General features: G+C 41.5%; 1 protein-coding gene across 2 annotated transcripts in view; it reads right to left on the reverse strand.

The window, feature by feature from the left end:
- Positions 1-5,631: 5,631 nt before the first annotated feature.
- Positions 5,632-21,211, reverse strand: part of anapc5 (anaphase promoting complex subunit 5) — a 38,954-nt gene continuing 23,374 nt past the window's right edge. Inside the window, exons 14-17 of one of the 2 annotated variants that reach the window (XM_068055004.1) lie at positions 19,705-19,812; positions 16,087-16,234; positions 11,215-11,377; positions 5,632-6,701 (exon numbers count right to left, since the gene is read on the reverse strand). In XM_068055004.1, the coding sequence (XP_067911105.1) occupies positions 6,502-6,701; positions 11,215-11,377; positions 16,087-16,234; positions 19,705-19,812 (619 nt within the window). In that variant the 3' untranslated portion in view covers positions 5,632-6,501. Of the gene's footprint in view, positions 6,708-11,214; positions 11,378-16,086; positions 16,235-19,704; positions 19,813-21,211 lie in introns of both variants that reach the window. The other variant, XM_068055003.1, reaches the window with a different exon arrangement.

Consider the following 21,211-nt stretch of genomic DNA (forward strand, 5'->3'; position numbering starts at 1 on the left):
CTTGGCCAGTCTGGACATAGCAGTGGAAGCCTTACCCATGCGCTTGTTGATTTCTGCATCTAGAGACAGGTTACTGGTGATAGTTGAGCCTAGGTAGGTGAACTCTTGAACCACTTCCAGAGCGTGGTCGCCAATATTGATGGATGGAGCATTTCTGACATCCTGCCCCATGATGTTCGTTTTCTTGAGGCTGATGGTTAGGCCAAATTCATTGCAGGCAGCCGCAAACCTGTCGATGAGACTCTGCAGACACTCTTCAGTGCGAGATGTTAATGCAGCATCGTCAGCAAAGAGGAGTTCCCTGATGAGGACTTTCCGTACTTTGGACTTCACTCTTAGACGGGCAAGGTTGAACAACCTGCCCCCTGATCTTGTGTGGAGGAAATTGCCTTCTTCAGAGGACTTGAACGCATGTGAAAGCAGCAGGGAGAAGAAAATCCCAAAAAGTGTGGGTGCGAGAACACAGCCCTGTTTCACGCCACTCAGGATAGGAAAGGGCTCTGATGAGGAGCCACCATGTTGAATTGTGCCTTTCATATTGTCATGGAATGAGGTGATGATACCTAGTAGCTTTGGTGGACATCCGATCTTTTCTAGTAGTCTGAAGAGACCACGTCTGCTGACGAGGTCAAAGGCTTTGGTGAGATCAATGAAAGCAATGTAGAGGGGCATCTGTTGTTCACGGCATTTCTCCTGTATCTGACGAAGGGAGAACAGCATGTCAACGGTCGATCTCTCTGCACGAAAGGATTAGTATAAGTGGGTGGTTGATGGTCGGCACAGACTCGGTGGGCCGAAGGGCCTGTTTCAGTGCTGTTTCTCTAAACTAAACTAAACTAAAGATGCTTTTGGTTCCTGTTCTCCGAGCTCGCTGTAGAGTCCTTGATTGTAGGTCAGTCTTGCTTTTCATTGCATATTTTGTTTCTAGTTGCATAAGGTCCACAAAAGGATTCTGCACCAGATATCTCTTCGGACAATTGGGAGTGAACTCTGATCTGTTGGAGTCTCCAATTCCTCCAGGAGTTATTGGGTGCGGGGACTGCAGGAGTGAACTGTGCGGGGCCCATGTCTTGGGCTCTGTGTATTCTTCTTCTGACTGCCTCCCTCTTGGGCCCTCCTCGTTCTCAGGAGGTCCATGGCTGGTATTTGGCCTTTAAAGCAAGGGATTGGATTGGGACCCGCCGTCCATGGTTAACTAAAACAGTTAAAGATAGTATCAAACTTAAAGAAAAAGGCTATAATTGCGCAAAGATGGGAGATTGGTCAGAAGATTGGACAGAATATAAAAAACAGCAAAGAATGACTAAAAAGATTGATAAGGAAGGTAAAATTAGAGTACGAGAGAAAGCTAGCTAGAAATATAAAGACGGATAGTAAGGGTTTCGATAGATATTTAAAAAAGGAAAGAGATAACAAAGTGAGCATTGGTCCTGTAAAAAATTGAGTCTGGGAATTATTAATGGATAAGGAGATGGCAGATAAATCAAACAGGTATTTTGCATCGGTCTTCACTATAGAGGATACAAGTAACATCCCAGTATTAGCTGTAAGTCAGGAAGTGGAAGGGAGGGAGGAACTCCAGAAAATTACAATCACCAGGGAAGTGGTACTGAACAAATTGTTGGAGCTACAGCCTGACAAGTCCCTGGATCCTGATGGACTTCATCCTAGGGTGTTAAAAGAAGTGGCAAGTGAGATAGTTGATGCGTTAGTTTTAATTTTCCAAAATTCCCTAGATTCAGGGAAATTAGATTGGAAAATAGCAAATGTAACTCCTTTATTCAAAAAGGGAGGAAGACAGAAAGCAGGAAACTGCAGGCCAGTTGGCTTAACATCAGTCTTAGGGAAAATGTTAGAAGCTATTATTAAAGACAGTATAGCAGGGCATTCAGAAAAATTCAAGGCAATTAGGCAGAGGCAACATGGTTTTGTGAAAGAGAAATCATGTTTAACCTATTTATTGGAGTTCTTTGAGGGAGGGAAGCGGCGCGGCCTGAACTAGCGGCTGGGGGGGGAAGGGGGGGCGGGGAGGGTAGGGGGGGCTAATGATCTGGAGATGAACTCAAATCCCACCACAGTAGCTGGAGAAGTTAAATCTAATTAATTGAATCTGCAATATAAAGCTAGTATCAGTAACCGTGACTATGAAACTACCAGACTGTTGTAAAAACCCATCTGGTTTGCTGCAGTCCTTTAGGGAAAGACATCTGCCATCTCCACACTTAATCTAACTTATATGTGACTGCCCTCTGTAGCCTAGCAAGCCACTCAGTTGTATACAACAGCTTACCACCACCTTCTCAAGGACAATTACGGTTGGGTAATAAGTGCCGGTTTTGCCAGAGAGACACAAATGCTCTGAATGAATAAAAAATATGTTTGGAATACTTCTATTATAATTAAATGACTTCCCAGTTATACTGAAAAATCAATCCTAAACCACTGGTGAAGCTGTGCAGTGACTAGAAAAACAAAAACTGATGCCTCTAATTATAAAGCAGCTAATCTTCATTTGTGGACTACTGGAATCCCCTAATTATACATTCTAAAAGTATTCATGCTAATTCTCGGGGAGGGTAGGGGGAGCAGGGAACGAGCGGCCAGGGGAGTGACAGGGAGCAGCGAGGTCTGGAGGGAGCGGCTGGGGGGCGGAAACAGCCGGTGGGGAGGAGGGAGAGAAAGCGAGTTGCTGAGGGTGGAGAGCGGCCGGGGGCGGGAGCTAGCAGCTGCATTCGGGTGAAATCAGTCCTGGTCAGTCATATAAACAAATCACAATAAACGGATTGGCAGCACATTTTATACTCTGCCCAATTTTCATTTCCATCGATCGGGGTGCCAATTCATTATCTTCCAATGGAAATTCAATCATAAAATTCCTTTTGTATTTAATAAGATTACTGGAATATTAAATAGATCTGAGGTATACAGTTAGTATCCTATAACTACATTGTAGCATATTACTGGCCTTCCATCCAACTTAATGTAAAGTTAGTTTGCTCCAACAATCTCGCCATAAGCATTTCCTGTGATAAATTGAACAGCGCCATCTTTAGTCCTGGCAACAGCCTAATCCTCAGACACAAGTTCCAGTTGAAGAGCCTACATATGCGCATGTGCAAGTACTGCGCCACCTAGTGGTTGCATTGTCAGAAAAAGCAGCCATTCAGAAAATTCCCCAAGTTGGCCAGCAGGCTGGTCACATGACCAACTGGTGCAACCACTTGTGTGTTTGAGGATTCTCTTGTCCTAGCAGACCCTGGAATGTCTCCTCCTACACACAATACCTGGTGATCAAAGTCCATTTTAGGATTAGTGGATAAGGTTTGCAGCTGCCTGCAATGAATTTGGCCTAACCATCAGCCTCAAGAAAACGAACATCATCGGGGAGGACGTCAGAAATGCTCCATCCATCAATATTGGCGACCACGCTCCGGAAGTGGTTCAAGAGTTCACCTACCTAGGCTCAACTATCACCAGTAACCTGTCTCTAGATGCAGAAATCAACAAGTGCATGGGAAAAGCTTCCACTGCTATGTCCAGACTGGCCAAGAGAGTGTGGGAAAATGGCGCACTGACATGGAACACAAAAGTCCGAGTGTATCAAGCCTGTGTCCTCAGTACCTTGCTCTATGGCAGTGAGGCCTGGACAACGTATGTCAGCCAAGAGCGACGTCTCAATTCATTCCATCTTCGCTGCCTCCGGAGAATACTTGGCATCAGGTGGCAGGACTGTATCTCCAACACAGAAGTCCTCGAGGCGGCCAACATCCCCAGCTTGTACACACTACTGAGTCAGCGGCGCTTGAGATGGCTTGGCCATGTGAGCGCATGGAAGATGGCAGGATCCCCAAAGACACATTGTACAGCGAACTCGCCACTGGTATCAGACCCACCAGCCGTCCATGTCTCCGCTTTAAAGACGTCTGCGACATGAAGTCCTGTGACATTGATCACAAGTTGTGGGAGTCAGTTGCCAGCATTCGCCAGAGCTGGCGGGCAGCCATAAAGGCAGGGCTAAAGTGTGGCGAGTCGAAGAGACTTAGCAGTTGGCAGGAAAAAAGACAGAAGCGCAAGGGGACAGCCAACTGTGTAACAGCCCCAACAAACAAATTTTTCTGCAGCACCTGTGGAAGAGCCTGTCCCTCTAAAATTGGCCTTTATAGCCACTCCAGGCGCTGCTCCACACACCACTGACCAGCTCCAGGCGCTTACCCATTGTCTCTCGAGATAAGGAGACCAAAGAAGAAGGATAAGGGAAGTGACCTCTCTTGTCCCTATTGGTATGCAAATATCCTCCAGCCAAGTGTCTGGCAGCCCTTGTAACAGGCCTTCTCCTTCCCAGCAACAATTTGAAATCTAATGTCCATATGGCGAAATTACTATCCCTCATGCTCGAGAGGTATATATATAAAAATCAAAAAAATAAAAAAAGCAGTGGTGCTTGCACTGAACCTTGGGTAAACCATTGTCTACCATCCTCCTGTCTGAAAAAGAAACATTTACCACGACTTGCTGTTTTCTGTATTTAAGTCAATTTTTTTTTTCAATTGGACACTCCTATTCCATGAGCCTCAATTTTGCTACCAATCTTTTATGTGGTACCTTATCAAATACTTTCTTAAAATCCACATACACAACATCCAGTGATGTCCCCTCATCAAGCTTCATTACTGTTACTTCATCATAAAATTCAATTAGTCAAGCACCATCTGCCTTTTATAAATCGTGCTGGCTCTCCTTAATTAACTCAAACCTCTCCAAGTGCCGTTGATTTTTTTTTTCCCTGATTGTTTCTAAAACATTACCCACCACTGATGTTAAACTGACTGGCCTGTAGTTACTAGGAATATCCTTATGCCCTTTCTCAAATGAGGGTGTCACATTTGCCACTTTCCAATCCTCTGGCACCTCTCCGTATTTAGAGAAGGTTGAAAGATTATGGCAAGTCCTTCCACTATCTCCACCTCCATTTCCTTTAGCAACCTGGGATGCAAGCCATCCAGACCGGGCAACTTATCCACTCTAAGCATAGCCAACCTTTCCAGTGCATCTGCCTATCAATTTTCACCCCATCCATTACCTCTACCATCTCTGCTTCAACTAATATTTTGTCAGCATCCTCTTCCTTAGGTAACACCAATACAAAGTACTCATTAAATATTCTAGTCTTGCCCTGCACCTTGAAGCATGCATCACCCGGGGCGGCACAGTGGTTAGCACCGCAGCCTCACAGCTCCAGGGACCCGGGTTCGATTCTGGGTACTGCCTGTGTGGAGTTTGCAAGTTCTCCCTGTGTCTGCGTGGGTTTTCTCCGGGTGCTCCGGTTTCCTCCCACAAGCCAAAAGACTTGCAGGTTGATAGGTAAATTGGCCATTATAAATTGTCACTAGTATAGGTAGGTGGTAGGGAAATATAGGGACAGGTGGGGATGGTTGGTAGGAATATGGGATTAGTGTAGGATTAGTATAAATGGGTGGTTGATAGTCGGCACAGACTCGGTGGGCCGAAGGGCCTGTTTCAGTGCTGTATTTCTAATCTAATCACCCACTTTGTCCCTAATAGGCCCCACCCCACCTCTTGTATCCAGTTTAATATATGATCAATAGATTAGTAAAATATTGTTACACAACATTGTTACAATGGAGTCCATTTATTGTGAATTCTGGAACAGTGAACATTTTATAATTTGAAAAACTGTCAGTGCACAGCAGTGGTACAGTGGTTATGTTACTGGACTAATGATCTGGAGATGAACTCAAATCCCACCACAGTAGCTGGAGAAGTTAAATCTAATTAATTGAATCTGCAATATAAAGCTAGTATCAGTAACCGTGACTATGAAACTACCAGACTGTTGTAAAAACCCATCTGGTTTGCTGCAGTCCTTTAGGGAAAGACATCTGCCATCTCCACACTTAATCTAACTTATATGTGACTGCCCTCTGTAGCCTAGCAAGCCACTCAGTTGTATACAACAGCTTACCACCACCTTCTCAAGGACAATTACGGTTGGGTAATAAGTGCCTGTTTTGCCAGAGAGACACAAATGCTCTGAATGAATAAAAAATATGTTTGGAATACTTCTATTATAATTAAATGACTTCCCAGTTATACTGAAAAATCAATCCTAAACCACTGGTGAAGCTGTGCAGTGACTAGAAAAACAAAAACTGATGCCTCTAATTATAAAGCAGCTAATCTTCATTTGTGGACTACTGGAATCCCCTAATTATACATTCTAAAAGTATTCATGCTAATTCTGGTACCAAAAGGTCCCACCCCGTGTCCAACTCTTTAGCCAATAAGTTGCACTTTGTCAGCTAACACAGTGGTGTCAATACTCCATTACTTTATTTAAAAACTTCAAATTGATATTTTCCAGTTTCAAAATCAAATCAAGAATACTTCATCAGTTAGCTTCTGCTGTATGATGCTTAATATTAAGGTTTATGGCAAAAGGGTTGCTTCGTATTAAGTTGTTGTATTAAAATGCATCATGTGCTATGAAAGAAGAGGCACTCCATAGGTTGGCAGCTCCTGCTGTAGCTGGCGGAACATCATGGCACATTTATTTCTTTCTTTTGTCTTCCCTAGAGTGTTGAACAGCCTTGTCTGTAAGTAAAGGACTTCTCTGATCCGCTCACTGCAGTCTGCCTTTTCAAAATATATCTTGGCTTCATTCAGATTTTCAATTGCTGAATCTAAAGCTTAAGAAACAAAGTTAGATTTTAGGAAACGTAACAAGCAACATCACTGGAAAGTCCAACAGCCATTATCAGCATAGTATTTATAATGAGCACATTTTAGTAATCCTCACAAAGATTAATTTAAGTATTAGAAATGGTGAAATATTGGTTTTAACATTTTGATTAACTTCCTGGGATTTAAAGGATCTTTAAAGATATAATATAAAGCCTCCAACAATCTTTTAAATTCAAAGATTATTGTAAACTCAATTTGCCACCTTCTTTAATATTACTAGATTCCTGAGCAGTAGAGTATTAAATTTACATAGCCAGAGGTCTCACAAAGAAAGAGGGAAAAAAAGGAACCTTTTCTTGACCTCTGGACATCTCAAAGCACTTTACAGCCAATGAAATACTTTAAAAAGAATAGTCACTGTTGTAATGCAAGGTAAAATGGCAGCCAATCGGCACAAAGCGAGATTCCGTACCAATGAAATGAATTATCAGATTATCTGTTTTATTGATGTTGGTTGGGATTCAGAGAACTCCCCTGCTTTTCAAGTAATGTCACAGCATCTTTTACATCCACCTGAGAGGACAGATGGGGCCTCAGTTTCAAGTATCATCTGACAGGGTTGATGAGGGGAATGCTGTTGACATGGTGCACATGGACTTTCAAAAGGCATTTGATACAGTGCTAACAGACTTGTGAGAAAATTTGTAGCTCATGGAATAAAAGGGATGGTAGCAATATGGGTACCAAATTGGCTGAGTGACAGGAAAGAGAGTAGTGGTTAATTGATGTTTTTCAGGCTGGAGGAAGGTATGTAGTGGAGCTCCCTGGGATCAGTGTTGGGACCCTTGCTTTTCCTGATATACATTAATGACCTAGACCTTGGTATACAGGACACAATTTCAAAGTTTGCAGATGATATGAAACTTGGAAGCATTGTGAACTGTGAGGAGGATAGTGTAGAACTTCAAAAGGACATGGACAAGTTGGTGGGATGTGCAGACAGGTAGCAGATGAAGTTCAATGCAGAGAAATGTGAAGTGATTCATTCTGATAGGAAGAACATGGAGAGACAATATAGAATAAAGGGTATAATTCTAAAGGGGGTGCAAGAGCAGAGGGACATATACACCTACATGCATAAGTCATTGAAGGTGGCATGACAGGTTGAGAGAGTGGTTGATAAAGCATACAGTATCCTGGGCTTTATTAATAGGGTCAGAGAGCACAAGAGCAAGGAAGTTATGTTGAACTTGTATAAGACACTAGTTCGGCCTCAGCTGGAGTAGTGTGTTCAATTCTGGGCGCTGCACTTGAGGAAAGAAGTGAGGGCATTGATAAGAGTACAGAAAAGATTCAATAGAATGGTTCCAGGGATGAGGAACCTCAGTTATGATGATATATTGGAGAAGTTAGGACTGTTTTCCTTGGAGAAGAGAAGGCTGAGAGGTGATTCGATAGAGGTATTCAAAATCAGGAGGGGTCTGGACAGAGTAGATAGAGAGAAACTGTTCCCACTCGTGAAAGGATAGAGAACGAGAGGGCGCAGATTTAAAGTATTTGGTAAGAGAAGCAAAAGTGGCATGAGGAAAAACTTTTTCATGCAGCGAGTGGTTAAGGTCTGAAATGCGCTGCCTGAGAATGTAGTGGAGGCAGGTTCAATTGAAGCAATCAAAAGAGAATTAGACAGTTATATGAAAAGGAAGAATGTGCAGAATGGGGAGAAGGTAGGGGAACGGAACTGAGGGAGTTGTTCTTTCAGAGAGCCGGTGCAGCCACAATGGGCCGAATGGCCTCTTTTGCGCTGTAACAATTCTGTGATTCTGTGAAATATGACATCTCAGTATTGCAAAGGAGTATCAGCTGAAATTATGTGGTCATATTTTTGAGTGGGGCTTGAGCCCATAACCTGACATAACGGTGAGAGTTCTATTACTGAGCCAAATCTTACAGAAACTTAGTCTGTACATGTACTGCACTGAAAATTCCAATTCGCAGAGATATTTCATGAGTTTAAAACCCATGGGAAAGGAGAACTTTCAAGTTCTACCATAAAATGCATTTTCTGAAAGAGTTCACCGATAAATACAAAAAGCAGTAGAAACTTTCTGATGTTTGAGTCATATTAATGCCAGAGAGAAAAGCAATTTAAAGGAAAAGGTCAAAAATATAACACAGAATTTGAAACATCAGCTAGGAAGGTGAGAATGTGGAACCCCCTACCACAGGGAGTAATTGAGGCAAAGAATATAGATGCCTATAAAGGGAACCTAGATAAGCATATGGAGAAGAGGAGAATAGAGGGTTTTGCTAATGGAACTAGATAAGGAAAAACGGGACGACGCTCAAGTGGAACATCAATGTCAGCATACACTGATTGAACTGAATGGCCCATTTCTGTACTGTATATTCTATGTAATTCTATGTTAAGCCTTCAGAGACTAGTTGTTCGTAGACATCCAAAAGGAATATTATAGCCAAGGACTTTTGAGGAAGGCTGGGAAGCGAGAGAAGACTTTGACTTATTACAGAGATAATTATATAAGCAAAGAGCAATATGTTATGGTCAAGGGGGGGCAGTGCAATTGTGTATTTAGAGACATATAAAATGTGAAGAGTTTAAATCTGTAAATTGAGATAAGCGATCAGACCTCTTCACCCAAAAACTGTTTTCCAGATGTCAAATGTTTTACTTTTGTGGTTAATCTTTGTGTTTAGACACCAAACCAGTCCCTTCACTGACATTAGACAGCTACAAGTATTGCACAGAACAGAAGATTTATTACATATTTAAAGTTCTACACCTGAAACAATTAATTGTCAAATGGATTGAGGAAATTTAGTTCTTTAAAAAAAAAGCTTAAAAACAAATATTGAGCTTCCAAATGGAACAGTGAATTTAAAACAAAATACTCAGCAGGTCAGGCAGTATCTGTGGAGCGAAAAACAGAGTTCACATTTCAGATCTGTGAGACCTTTTGGAACAGTGAATTTATTTGGTAGCCCACACAGATGAGAAGATCCCAGATTTGATCTCTGGTCCTTGAATTAGCTGATCTCCACTATAAGGCAGCAAAATGGATTAGAAGAAGTGAGGGTGGGGGGTAAAAAAAAAAAGAGTGGAAAAGCTGTAGCTTCTGTTCCTCATTAATATTGAGAAACCCTTGCTAAAAGTATGCAAGCGAGGATAAGATCACACCCTCCCATCATGGCCAAATAGCCTTTTAACACTCAATCAAGGTTCACACATGAATAGAATCATAGAATGGTTACAGCATGGGAGGAGGCTATTTGGCCAGTCATGTTCATGCTGGCTCTCTGCAAGAACAACTCTGTTAGTCCCACTCACCTGCCTTTTCCCTGTAGCCCTACAAGTATTTTCTCTTCAGGTGCTTATCGAATTTCCTTTTGCAAGTCATGATTAAATCTGCCTCCATCACACTCTCAGGCAGTGCATTCCAGATCCTAACCACTCAATGCATAAAAAAAATTTTTCATCATGTCACCTATGATTCTTTTGCCAATCACTTTAAATCGGTGTCCTCTGGTTCTTGACCGTTTCGCAGATGGGTACAGTTTATCTACTCTGTCCAGACCCGTCATGATTTTGAACACCTCTATCAAATCTCCTCTCAACCTTCTCTTCTATAAAAAGAGAAACAACCCTATCTTCTCCAATCTTCTCTGCGTAACTGAAGTCCCTCATCCCTGGAATCATTCTCATCAATCCTTTCTGCACCCTCTCTCAATCCTTGGCATCATTCCTAAAGCGTGGTGCCCAGAATTAAACACAATACACCAGCTGAAGCCTAACCAGCGTTTTACAAAGGTTCATCATAAACTTCTTTGCTTTTAACCTGCCCTGCCACCTTCAACAAATATGTGCACATATACCCCCAGGTCTCTCTGTTCCTGCAACTCCTTTAGAATTGTGCCCTTTATTTTATTTTGCCTCTCTTCATTCTTCCTACCAAGTGCAATTTTCACACTTCTCTGGATCAAATTTCATCTGCCACGTAGCTGCCAATTTCACCAGCCTGTCTAATGTCGTCTAGAAGACTATCATTATGACCATGACTGAAATACCGGGAGGGGGTTCAAGACTACGGGAAGTTAGAGAAGACCAATATTACAGCGGATAATGGAAATACAATCTTTACGAGAAACACATTTGACTCGCAGTACACTGGAATGTGTGATAAAACAGCCTACTAGTCATGTTCTAGGTAAGGTGCTGTATGATTTAAAATATGCTGTGCCAACTAATATTAAAGTGGGTTGTCTATTCACTGAATGTAAAAAAAAAACACTTATCGGAGAAATCTTCCATTTTTAAAAAGTGATAACCTGAGGAACTTGAAATTTCCTCTAATTACAGATCTTAATAACAAGTATATACAGTTGGACCTAATGGATTCTTAGCAAGATCTGAGAAAACTCACTCAGACAGTTTGTAAGCGTTACTGCAATCCATGCAGAAGTATACAGTGCAAATAAAAAAATTAAAAAAATTACCCTCAGCTTTTTCTTGAGTAGGGCAAGAGGCTGCAGAAGCAACTTGACATTTTGCCAACAGCAGCATAGCACGCCCTCGGTCCAAGACTGTTCCATTAGCCAGAATGGATTCTATAGCCATATGCAGGACATTCAAAGCTTGTTCTGGAATTCCAAGCAGCAGCTAGTAAAAAGATATAATTTGGTTGAGTTTTCTAAAGTGGAAGAAAAATGTTACAGCAAGAACTATTAGAAGTATAGCATCTGGCATGCACTTCCTGTTTGTTGCACTCATTTCCTGTGTCGCAATATATACACTTACCTTTCAGTTCTCCTGATGCTCGGTGAAACTGCAGTTAAATTTAAGTTCTGTCTTCATTTTTACTTCCTAAGACAGTCAAGTAAGTTTATTTTATTATTCTATTTTGTTTCATTTTCCTCCTTCATCAAGCTTATTTTATATGTAAGTTATTTAACATTTATTTTCTGCCATAGACCTCTTTTAGCCTACCATCCCAGAATCAGCTTTAAAAATATATATTTTAATCCCAAGCTAACTTTCCTACCAACTATCTAAAAAGCAAGGGACAGATTTTCAGTTTCTGAATGCCTTACAAATTTGCTTCTCAAGTCTGCTGCTTCCTATTTAGCAGAACTGCCCTGAACATACTTTCTATCCTGGTTCTTCTCATATGTCTTCACCAGGACATCTATTTATTGGCTACAATCTACCCCATCCTTACCCTCTTCTTCTTGTACTGCAACTGTAAAACAGTCCTATTTCTCTGGTTCTGCTTGGTTTTGTTGGGAGGGGGAATATTAAAATGAATCCCTATTACTTCCCCTTTGGACTTCTCACTCAGCTCCTGTATACACTTGATCTTGACTCCCTGTGTAGAAACATAGGGCATAGTAACAGGAGTAGGCCATTCAGCCCATCGAGCCTGCTCCGCCATTCAATACGAACATGACTGATCATCCACTTCAATGCCTTTTTCCCCATGCTATCCTCATATCCCCTTTATGTCATTTGTATTTAGAAATCTGTCAATCTCTGCTTTAGACATACTTCCACAGCCCTCTGGGGTAGAGAATTCCAAAGATTCACAACCCTCTGAGTAAAGAAATTTCTCCTCATCTCTGTCCTTAGTGGCTTCCCCCTTATTTGGAAATTGTGTCCCCTGTTTCCAGACTCCCCAACCAGGGGAAGCATCTTACCTGCATCTACCCTGTCTATCACTTTAGGTATTTTGTAGGTTTCAATCAGATCATCTCATTCTTCAAAACTCTAGAGAATACAGACTCAGTTTCCCCAATCTCTCTTCATAGGACAGTCCCACCATCCTGGGAAAAAGTCTGATGAACCTCCATTGCGCTCCCTCTATGGCAATAATATCCTTCCTAAGGTAAGGGGCCCAAAACTGCACACAGTACTCCAGGTGCGGTCTAACCAAGGTTCTATACAATTGAAGCAAGACTACACTACTCCCGTACTTAAATCCTCTTGTGATAAAGGCCAACATACCATTAGCCTTCTTAATTGCATGCTGCACCTGCATGTTAGCTTTCAGTGACTTATTGACAAGGACACCCAGGTCCTTTTGTACATCTACACTTTCTAATCTCTTACCAATTAAGAAATACTCCGCACATCTATTCCTCCTACCAAAGTGGACAACCTCACATTTTTCCACATTCTGCCACATTCTTGCCCACTCACTAAGTCTTTCCAAATCTCCTTGAAGCCGCTTTGCATCTTCCTCACCGCACACATTCCCACCTAGTTTTATATCATCTGCAAACTTGGAAACACTACATTTGGTCCCCACATCCAAATCATTGATATATATTGTGAACAGCTGGGGCCCCAAGTACTGATCCCTGCAGTACCCCCACTAGTCACAGCCTGCCAATGTGAGAATGACCTGTTTATTCCTACTCTCTGCTTTCTGCCTGTTAACCAATCCTTAATCCATGCCATTATATTACCTCCTATCCCATGTACTTTAATTTTGCTAACCAACCTCGTGTGGGGGACTTCATCAAAAGCCTTCTGAAAATCCAAGTATACCACGTCCACTGACTCCCCTTTATCAATTCTGTTAGTAACATCCTCAAAAAACTCCAACAGGTTCATCAAACACGATTTCCTATTCATAAATCCATGTTGATTATGCCCAGATCATTATTATCCAAGTGTCCATTTATCACATCCTTTAGAATAGATTCTAGCATTTTCCCAACGACTGATGTAAGGCTAACAGGTCTGTAATTCCCTGTTTTCTCTCTCCCTCCCTTCTTAAATAGTGTACAGTGCCATGGGAATATGAGCTAATATATATTGTTTCCATCTCAACAAACAGGAGTTGATCAGAAATTGCTGCCATATTAGTTGCTGGGTCATGTTTAAATTTAAAGCAAAACCAAAATTCAAGTCCATTTAGGAAGATGCAAATCAGTAAAAGGTTGCTTTCAGGTGCTCCCATTTAGAAAAAAAAAGTGTGTCTTGGAAGAGAAATCATGAAAAAAATACATTAAACCATAAAAATGTGGATAAAACAATGTTAAAGGAAACAGTCAACTGCTTCTGTAAAAGAAATATTCATTTACATGCACATTAAACATCAAAATATAGATCACTTGCTTCAAACTTTAAAACAATTCCTACTAAGCAATTAAGTCAGCAATTTTAAATAGAAAAATTGAGTTATGTTACAGCCATCAGTATTAAAAACTAAAAATATTAACAAACTGTCTTCAAAACATTGGTCAGTAACAAATGTTGAAATGCAGTGCTAATACTGTATAAAATTCTACTTAATAAAATCACGTCTTTTATCGAAGACCAGGGTCTACGTTACAAAGTCTGTTTTCACTAAAATGGCCAGTCACATCATTGATATCCAGAAAAAATATATTTTTCTCCATTCCTTTCCTTTTTGAATAGGCGTCAGTAAATGATTGGTGGTATATTTTGGATGTTAAAAGAAGCACCTCAAATGTTGTAATGCATAAAGGGTCATTGACCCAAAACATGAACTTTTGTTTATTCCTCCACAGATGCTGCCAGACCTGCTGAGTATTTCCAGCATTTTCAGTTTTTATTTCAGATTTCCAGCAACTGTAGCATTTTGCTTTTGTATCAGTCAGTGTTGGTGTTTATTTTTCAGACGAGTGTTGGTTTTAAGAGAAAGAATGACTTGCATTTATACAGTGCCTTTCACGACCACCGGACATCTCAAAGCACTTTAAAGCCAATTAAGTACTTTTTGAAGCATAGTCATTGTTGTAATGCAGGAAACATGGCAGCCAGATTATGCACAGCAAACTCCCACAAACAGCAATGTGATATAATGAGCAGATAATCTGTTTCTGTGATGTTAATCGAGGGATAAATATTGGCCAGGACACTAGGGATATCGCCTCTGCACTTTTTCAAAATAATGCTATGGGATCTTTTGCATCCACCCAAGCAAGCAGATAGGGCCTCGGTTTAATGTCTCATCCGAAAGACGCCACCTCCAACAGTGCAGCGTTTCCTCAGTACTGCAGTCAGCCTTGATTTTTGTGCTCAAGCCCTGGAGTGGGACTTGAACCTGGAACCTTGTGACTCAGAGGAGAGAGTGCTAACAACTGAGCCACAGCTGACACTAATCCCATGTGCCTGCAGTATCCCCATATCCCTTTATTTTTCTTTCGTTCCCTTTCCTTCAACCATCTTTCTAACCGAAACTTAAATGATTACATTATGTCCCTGCTTCAAATCATTTCACAACCTCAAGTCTCTGTATTTAAAAAAAAAAGTTTCATCTCACTTTTCTAGGTCTTTTGCATTTAATCTTATATTTATGTCCTTTTGTCCTAGGTCCTCTGACCAACTGGAAGCAGTCTGTTTTGATCTATTCTGCTTTATCTCTTCATAATTTTAAACACCACCATCAAATCACCCCATAATTTCCTCTGTTCCAACATAAATAGTACAAATTTTCCAAGTCTTTGTGTTTGTATCTTCTTCTACCAGGCAGCATCCTGGTGAATCAGTACCGTAAGTGCCCTGTTGCCGCAGCATCCTTCCTGCAGTGTGGAACACTGAACAACTGTGGTCTCACTAAGATTTTCCATACAGATTCACCATTACAGCTTAACTTTTATCATCTACATCAAATCAATAGTTAATTCATGGCCTTATCTATTTGAGGTGCAAAAGCAAAATACTACAGATGCTGGAAATCAGAAACAAAAACAGAAAATGCTGGAAATACTAAAGGTCAGGCAGCATCTGTGGAGAGAAAAACAGAGTTAACATTTCAGGGCTGTGTGAGCTTTCACCAGAACTGGACATCAACCTGAAACATTAACTCTGTTTCTCCCTCCACAGATGCTGCGAGACCTGCCAAGTATTTTCAGCACTTTCTGTTTTAATATCAACACAGACTGTTTGGACTGAAGACCCTGTTTATGTGTTGTAATTTGTATGTTGATGCACTCCTCTAGCATTGTGGTATTTAAATGGCATCTCTTCCTTTCCAAATTTAGTCTTGTTCCCACTAGACATTTTAATCTCTTCTCCCTGTAACTGATATTTAAATGTGGAAGCTTGGACTGAAATTCAGTAAGAAAATTTTTGAAATCACAGCACTGTATGAGCGAAGCAGAGCAACAGCGCACAGGAACTGCTGGTATAGTGGTAGGTTCCTATGACTATGGTGCTATTGGCTCTGCTGTAATTGGCAAAATTGCTTCAATGGGAGGGAATCGGGATGGAAGAAATGGTCCTTATAGAGGTCTTCCCTACTTTTAGACCCAAGCAGGGACATACATTTCTTAACTCATACTGGAGTATATACAGTAAGCTTTGCAATTGGTTACATTAACATTCGTAGCATAGCTCACCTGTGAAAACGCCAAATGTAAGATGGCTTCCGAGGTTAGATACTCCAAGTGATATTCACGGCTTAGAGCCAATGCTTTTAGGAGTAAAGGAACTGCCACTGCATGACATGAGGAACGCCAGAAAAGCTCAGCCTCCAAAATAAGAATTCTAAAAATAAATATTTAATAACACATTAGCAAAGTTTTATTTTTGGATTTTCTTTCCAGATGAAAATGATAATTTTAAGTTTTCCTTCTTTTTCAAATAGATCTCAGCTGAGTGACAGGCAACAAGCTTTCAGGCTTCTGAAAATGATGCGAGAAGTTGGTCGCTAGGATGTGCTTTTACATCTAAACTGCAGCCTACTTATTTCACCTCAATCTCTATACAAAGCACTTGACCTGCAGTACATTTGATTACCACCACATTGTGTCATCTTTATCTTAAATGTTGCCCTTCTTTGACTTGTGCTATGGGATTGCCTTTCAGGTTACTTTATGTCTTATTTCACTTCTGCTTTTGTCAATATCCCTCAGCACTAGTCAACTCAAAAGGCAAGCAAGCAATTTGCCATAGCACTCTAATTTGATTAATGAGAGAATCTGGCCTTAGCATCTCCCAAAATCGTGATGTAGTACATACTACTGCGACAGAGCTAGAAAACTGGAGAAATCAGTTATAAAAACAGTAAGTGCTGAAAATACTCAGCAGATCTGACAGCATCAATGCAGAGAGAGAACAAAGTTAATGTTAGAGGTCTATGACCTTTCATCAGCCACATGGTTTATCCATCCCTTATGACAAAGGCTTACCAAGTGATTCTGATTCTATATATTATCCTCAGAGTAACTGATCGTAACTATGAATATGGAAAAGTTGTGCTGGAGTATATTTAAGATTAATTTTGTGGGAATGAAAAGTCACACTACCTGAGTACCTGGAGGTCCTGGGCTGTCTGTGAGACCAACACACAATAAGTTAAAATAGCTTTCTGCTGAGCACGGGTTTAAGGCAAACGTATCTCCACAGATCAGAAGGCTGACCTGTGTGTCTACCAGGTTGGGAATCAGAACACTTGTGTTTACGGTAATAAATCATCAGAAGAGTTTGAGAGGACAATATAACCACTATAATAAAATTATTAGAAGAGGTTGAGAAGATTTAAGTGCCTGTTTGTTGGGTTCATGTTATTCTGATGTCACTTGATGTCATCTTTGATGCATGCTGCCACAAAATCATAGTACATGAAATGTAGAAGTCAAAAGGTAGAATTAGTATAAGAACTGTGAGTGGAGACTTTGTATGTTGTACTCATACTAGAATTATGAAGTGTGAATGTTGGATTGTGAGGTATGATACTAGATTGTGAGGCATGATATCTCAATAAAGACCTGAGCACACATACTGGATTGTGAGGTATGATGTCTTAATAAAGACCTGATTCTGCATTGCTACAACTGAACGTGTGTATGTTCTGGTGTTTAAAGTAAGTAAATGGATTAGAAGAAGAATCCAAAAGATTTCAGGAAATTCTTCTTGTCACAAAGACTGATCAACACATGGAATGGACTTCAAGGTAGAGTAGTCAAGGCAAAAAATGCTGGAATCATTTAGGAAACAAATCAGATCCTACAACGGGGAACATTCCGAATGCAAGAACTAAGATAGGCCAAATGGCCTTCTTCATCCATAATTATCTGTAATCAGCGACATCTATAGCAAAGTCCTGATCAATTTTAGCCAGACTAGCAATTGCCAGGGCTCAAATGTTTAATGCAGTGAAAAACCAAACCATACAAATGCCCCATCACACACCTTCCCTATTGTTCTCTTCCCCCCCCCACCCCTGCTTCACTTGCTTAAAACCTATTACATTTCTAACTTTTGCCAGTTCTGATGAAAGGTCCCAGACCTGAAACGTTAACGCTGCTTCTCTCCCCACAGATGCTGCCTGACCCGCTGCATATTTCCAGCACCTTCTGTTTTTTATTTCAGTATTCAGCTGCTTTTCATGTTTGGTGCTAGTTTGTGTGCCTGTAACCCTTCGTAAATTGTGCATTAACAACTACTATCTTCCATATCAGATTTATATTTGTTTTATTAGTCAGTTTGATGTGTATCAGAATTTTGTGTTCAACTTAGATTTAGATTTAGAGATACAGCACTGAAACAGGCCCTTCGGCCCACCGAGTCTGTGCCGACCATCAACCACCCATTTATACTAATCCTACAGTAATCCTGCAGAGTCTCATCGACAGGTTTGCGTCTGCCTGCAATGAATTTGGCCTAACCATCAGCCTCAAGAAAACGAACATCATGGGGCAGGATGTCAGAAATGCTCCATCCATCAATATTGGCGACCACGCTCTGGAAGTGGTTCAAGAGTTCACCTACCTAGGCTCAACTATCACCAGTAACCTGTCTCTAGATGCAGAAATCAACAAGCGCATGGGTAAGGCTTCCACTGCTATGTCCAGACTGGCCAAGAGAGTGTGGGAAAATGGCGCACTGACACGGAACACAAAAGTCCGAGTGTATCAGGCCTGTGTCCTCAGTACCTTGCTCTACGGCAGCGAGGCCTGGACAACGTATGCCAGCCAAGAGCGACGTCTCAATTCATTCCATCTTCGCTGCCTTCGGAGAATAATTGGCATCAGGTGGCAGGACTATATCTCCAACACAGAAGTCCTTGAAGCGGCCAACACCCCCAGCTTATACACACTACTGAGTCAGCGGCGCTTGAGATGGCTTGGCCATGTGAGCCGCATGGAAGATGGCAGGATCCCCAAAGACACATTGTACAGCGAGCTCGCCACTGGTATCAGACCCACCGGCCGTCCATGTCTCCGTTATAAAGACGTCTGCAAACGCGACATGAAATCGTGTGACATTGATCACAAGTCGTGGGAGTCAGTTGCCAGCATTCGCCAGAGCTGGCGGGCAGCCATAAAGACAGGGCTAAATTGTGGCGAGTCGAAGAGACTTAGTAGTTGGCAGGCAAAAAGACAGAGGCGCAAGGGGAGAGCCAACTGTGCAACAGCCCCAACAAACAAATTTCTCTGCAGCACCTGTGGAAGAGCCTGTCACTCCAGAATTGGCCTTTATAGCCACTCCAGGCGCTGCTTCACAAACCACTGACCACCTCCAGGCGCGTATCCATTGTCTCTCGAGATAAGGAGGCCCAAAAGAAAGAACAGTAATCCCATATTCCTACCACATCCCCACCTATCCCTATACTTCCCTATCAATAACCTATACTAGGGACAATTTATAATGGCCAATTTACCCATCAACTTGTAGTTGAAAATCTCATTTTCAGACTCCTTTAGATTGTTTACTTTGTATCCAAGTGTTACCATTTGTAATTGTAATACTGCTTCCAGCTTCTCACTTTTTTTTTTAAAGTACAAAATTAACCTTAAAGACAAGCTGTTCATTACAAATTGTGTACCTAATGATAATTTGAAAAGCTTTAGTTACAGTCATGAATTTTCACAATAGGTACACAAAATTCTTCAGACTTAGCAAAAGAGAATGAATTATTTTATCACAATGAAATGTTACTCAAGCCTGCACTGTGGTGACACCTAAAGTTTATCACTTAGAATCATTCACACATGCATTCATTCCCGACTTACTTTATCAACATTTCTGTAGACTTTTTTTTCTGACAATGGATCAACAACTTTTGTAGAAGTCTGTAGGATTCTGTGATCTGATTCTGTGCTTTCAACACAAGTGCTTTCCTTTAGGGACCATGAAAGAGAAACAAGTGAATGCTATAATATGGAGCCCTATGACTCCTGATGTATCGATTAGAATACAGCGCATCTTAGATCTTAGTTAACACAACAAATTTCGTATGGTGTCGGTGAGTTGGAGAATACGGTATTTCATAATTGTGTTATAATGCCATTTAACACACAATGGATTATCGGAGCCACTAATTTAGGGTGAATGATTGATTTTGTAATAATATTTGATGCATTCTGGGATATTTAACCAGTATTTTAGCGATTAAATTCCACAATTCTAAATCAAAGGACACAATCACTGACCAATGCAAGCAATTGGACCGCTGGGTGGAGCACTACCTCGAACTGTACTCCAGGGAAAATGTTGTCACTGAGATCGCGCTCAATGCAGCCCAGTCTCTGACAGTCATGGACGAGCTGGACGTACAGCCAACAAAATCGGAACTCAGTGATGCCATTGATTCTCTAGCCAACGGAAAAGCCCCTGGAAAGGACGGCATTACCCCTGAAATAATCAAGAGTGCCAAGCCTGTTATTCTTTCAGCACTCCACGAACTGCTTTACCTGTGCTGGGACAAGGGAGCAGTACCACAGGACATGCGTGATGCCAAGATCATCACCCTCTATAAGAACAAGAGTGACCACGGTGACTGCAGCAACTACTGTGGAATCTCCCTGCTCAGCATAGTGGGGAAAGTCTTCGCTTGAGACGCTTTAAACAGGCTCCAGAAGCTGGCTGAGTGTGTCTACCGAGGCACAGTGTGGCTTTCGAGCAGAGAGATCGACCATTGACATGCTGCTTTCCCTTCGCCAGCTACAGGAGAAATGCCGCGAACAACAGATGCCCCTCTACATTGCTTTCATTGATCTCACCAAAGCCTTTGACCTCGTCAACAGACGTGATCTCTTCAGATTACTAGAAAAGATCGGATGTCCACCAAACGTATTAAGTATCATCACCTCATTCCATGACAATATGAAAGGCACAATTCAGCATAGCGGCGCCTCATCAGACCCCTTTCCCATCCTGAGTGGCGTGAAACAGGGCTGTGTTCTTGCACCTACACTGTTTGGGATCTTCTTCTCCCTGCTGCTCTCACATGCGTTTAAGTCTTCAGAAGAAGGAATTTTCCTCCACACAAGATCAGGTGGCAGGTTGTTCAACCTGGCTCGTCCAAAAGCAAATACCAAAGTACGGAAAATCCTCTTCAGGGAACTCCTCTTTGCTGACGATGCTGCTTTAACATCTCAAACTGAAGAGCGTCTGCAGAGATTCATCGACAGGATTGCGGCTGCCTGCAACAAATTTGGCCTAACCATCAGCCTCAAGAAAACGAACATCATGGGACAGGACGTCAGAAATGCTCCATCCATCAATATCGGCGACCAT

This window comes from Heterodontus francisci, chromosome 23, assembly GCF_036365525.1.
Source record: "Heterodontus francisci isolate sHetFra1 chromosome 23, sHetFra1.hap1, whole genome shotgun sequence".
Lineage (NCBI taxonomy): Eukaryota > Metazoa > Chordata > Chondrichthyes > Heterodontiformes > Heterodontidae > Heterodontus > Heterodontus francisci.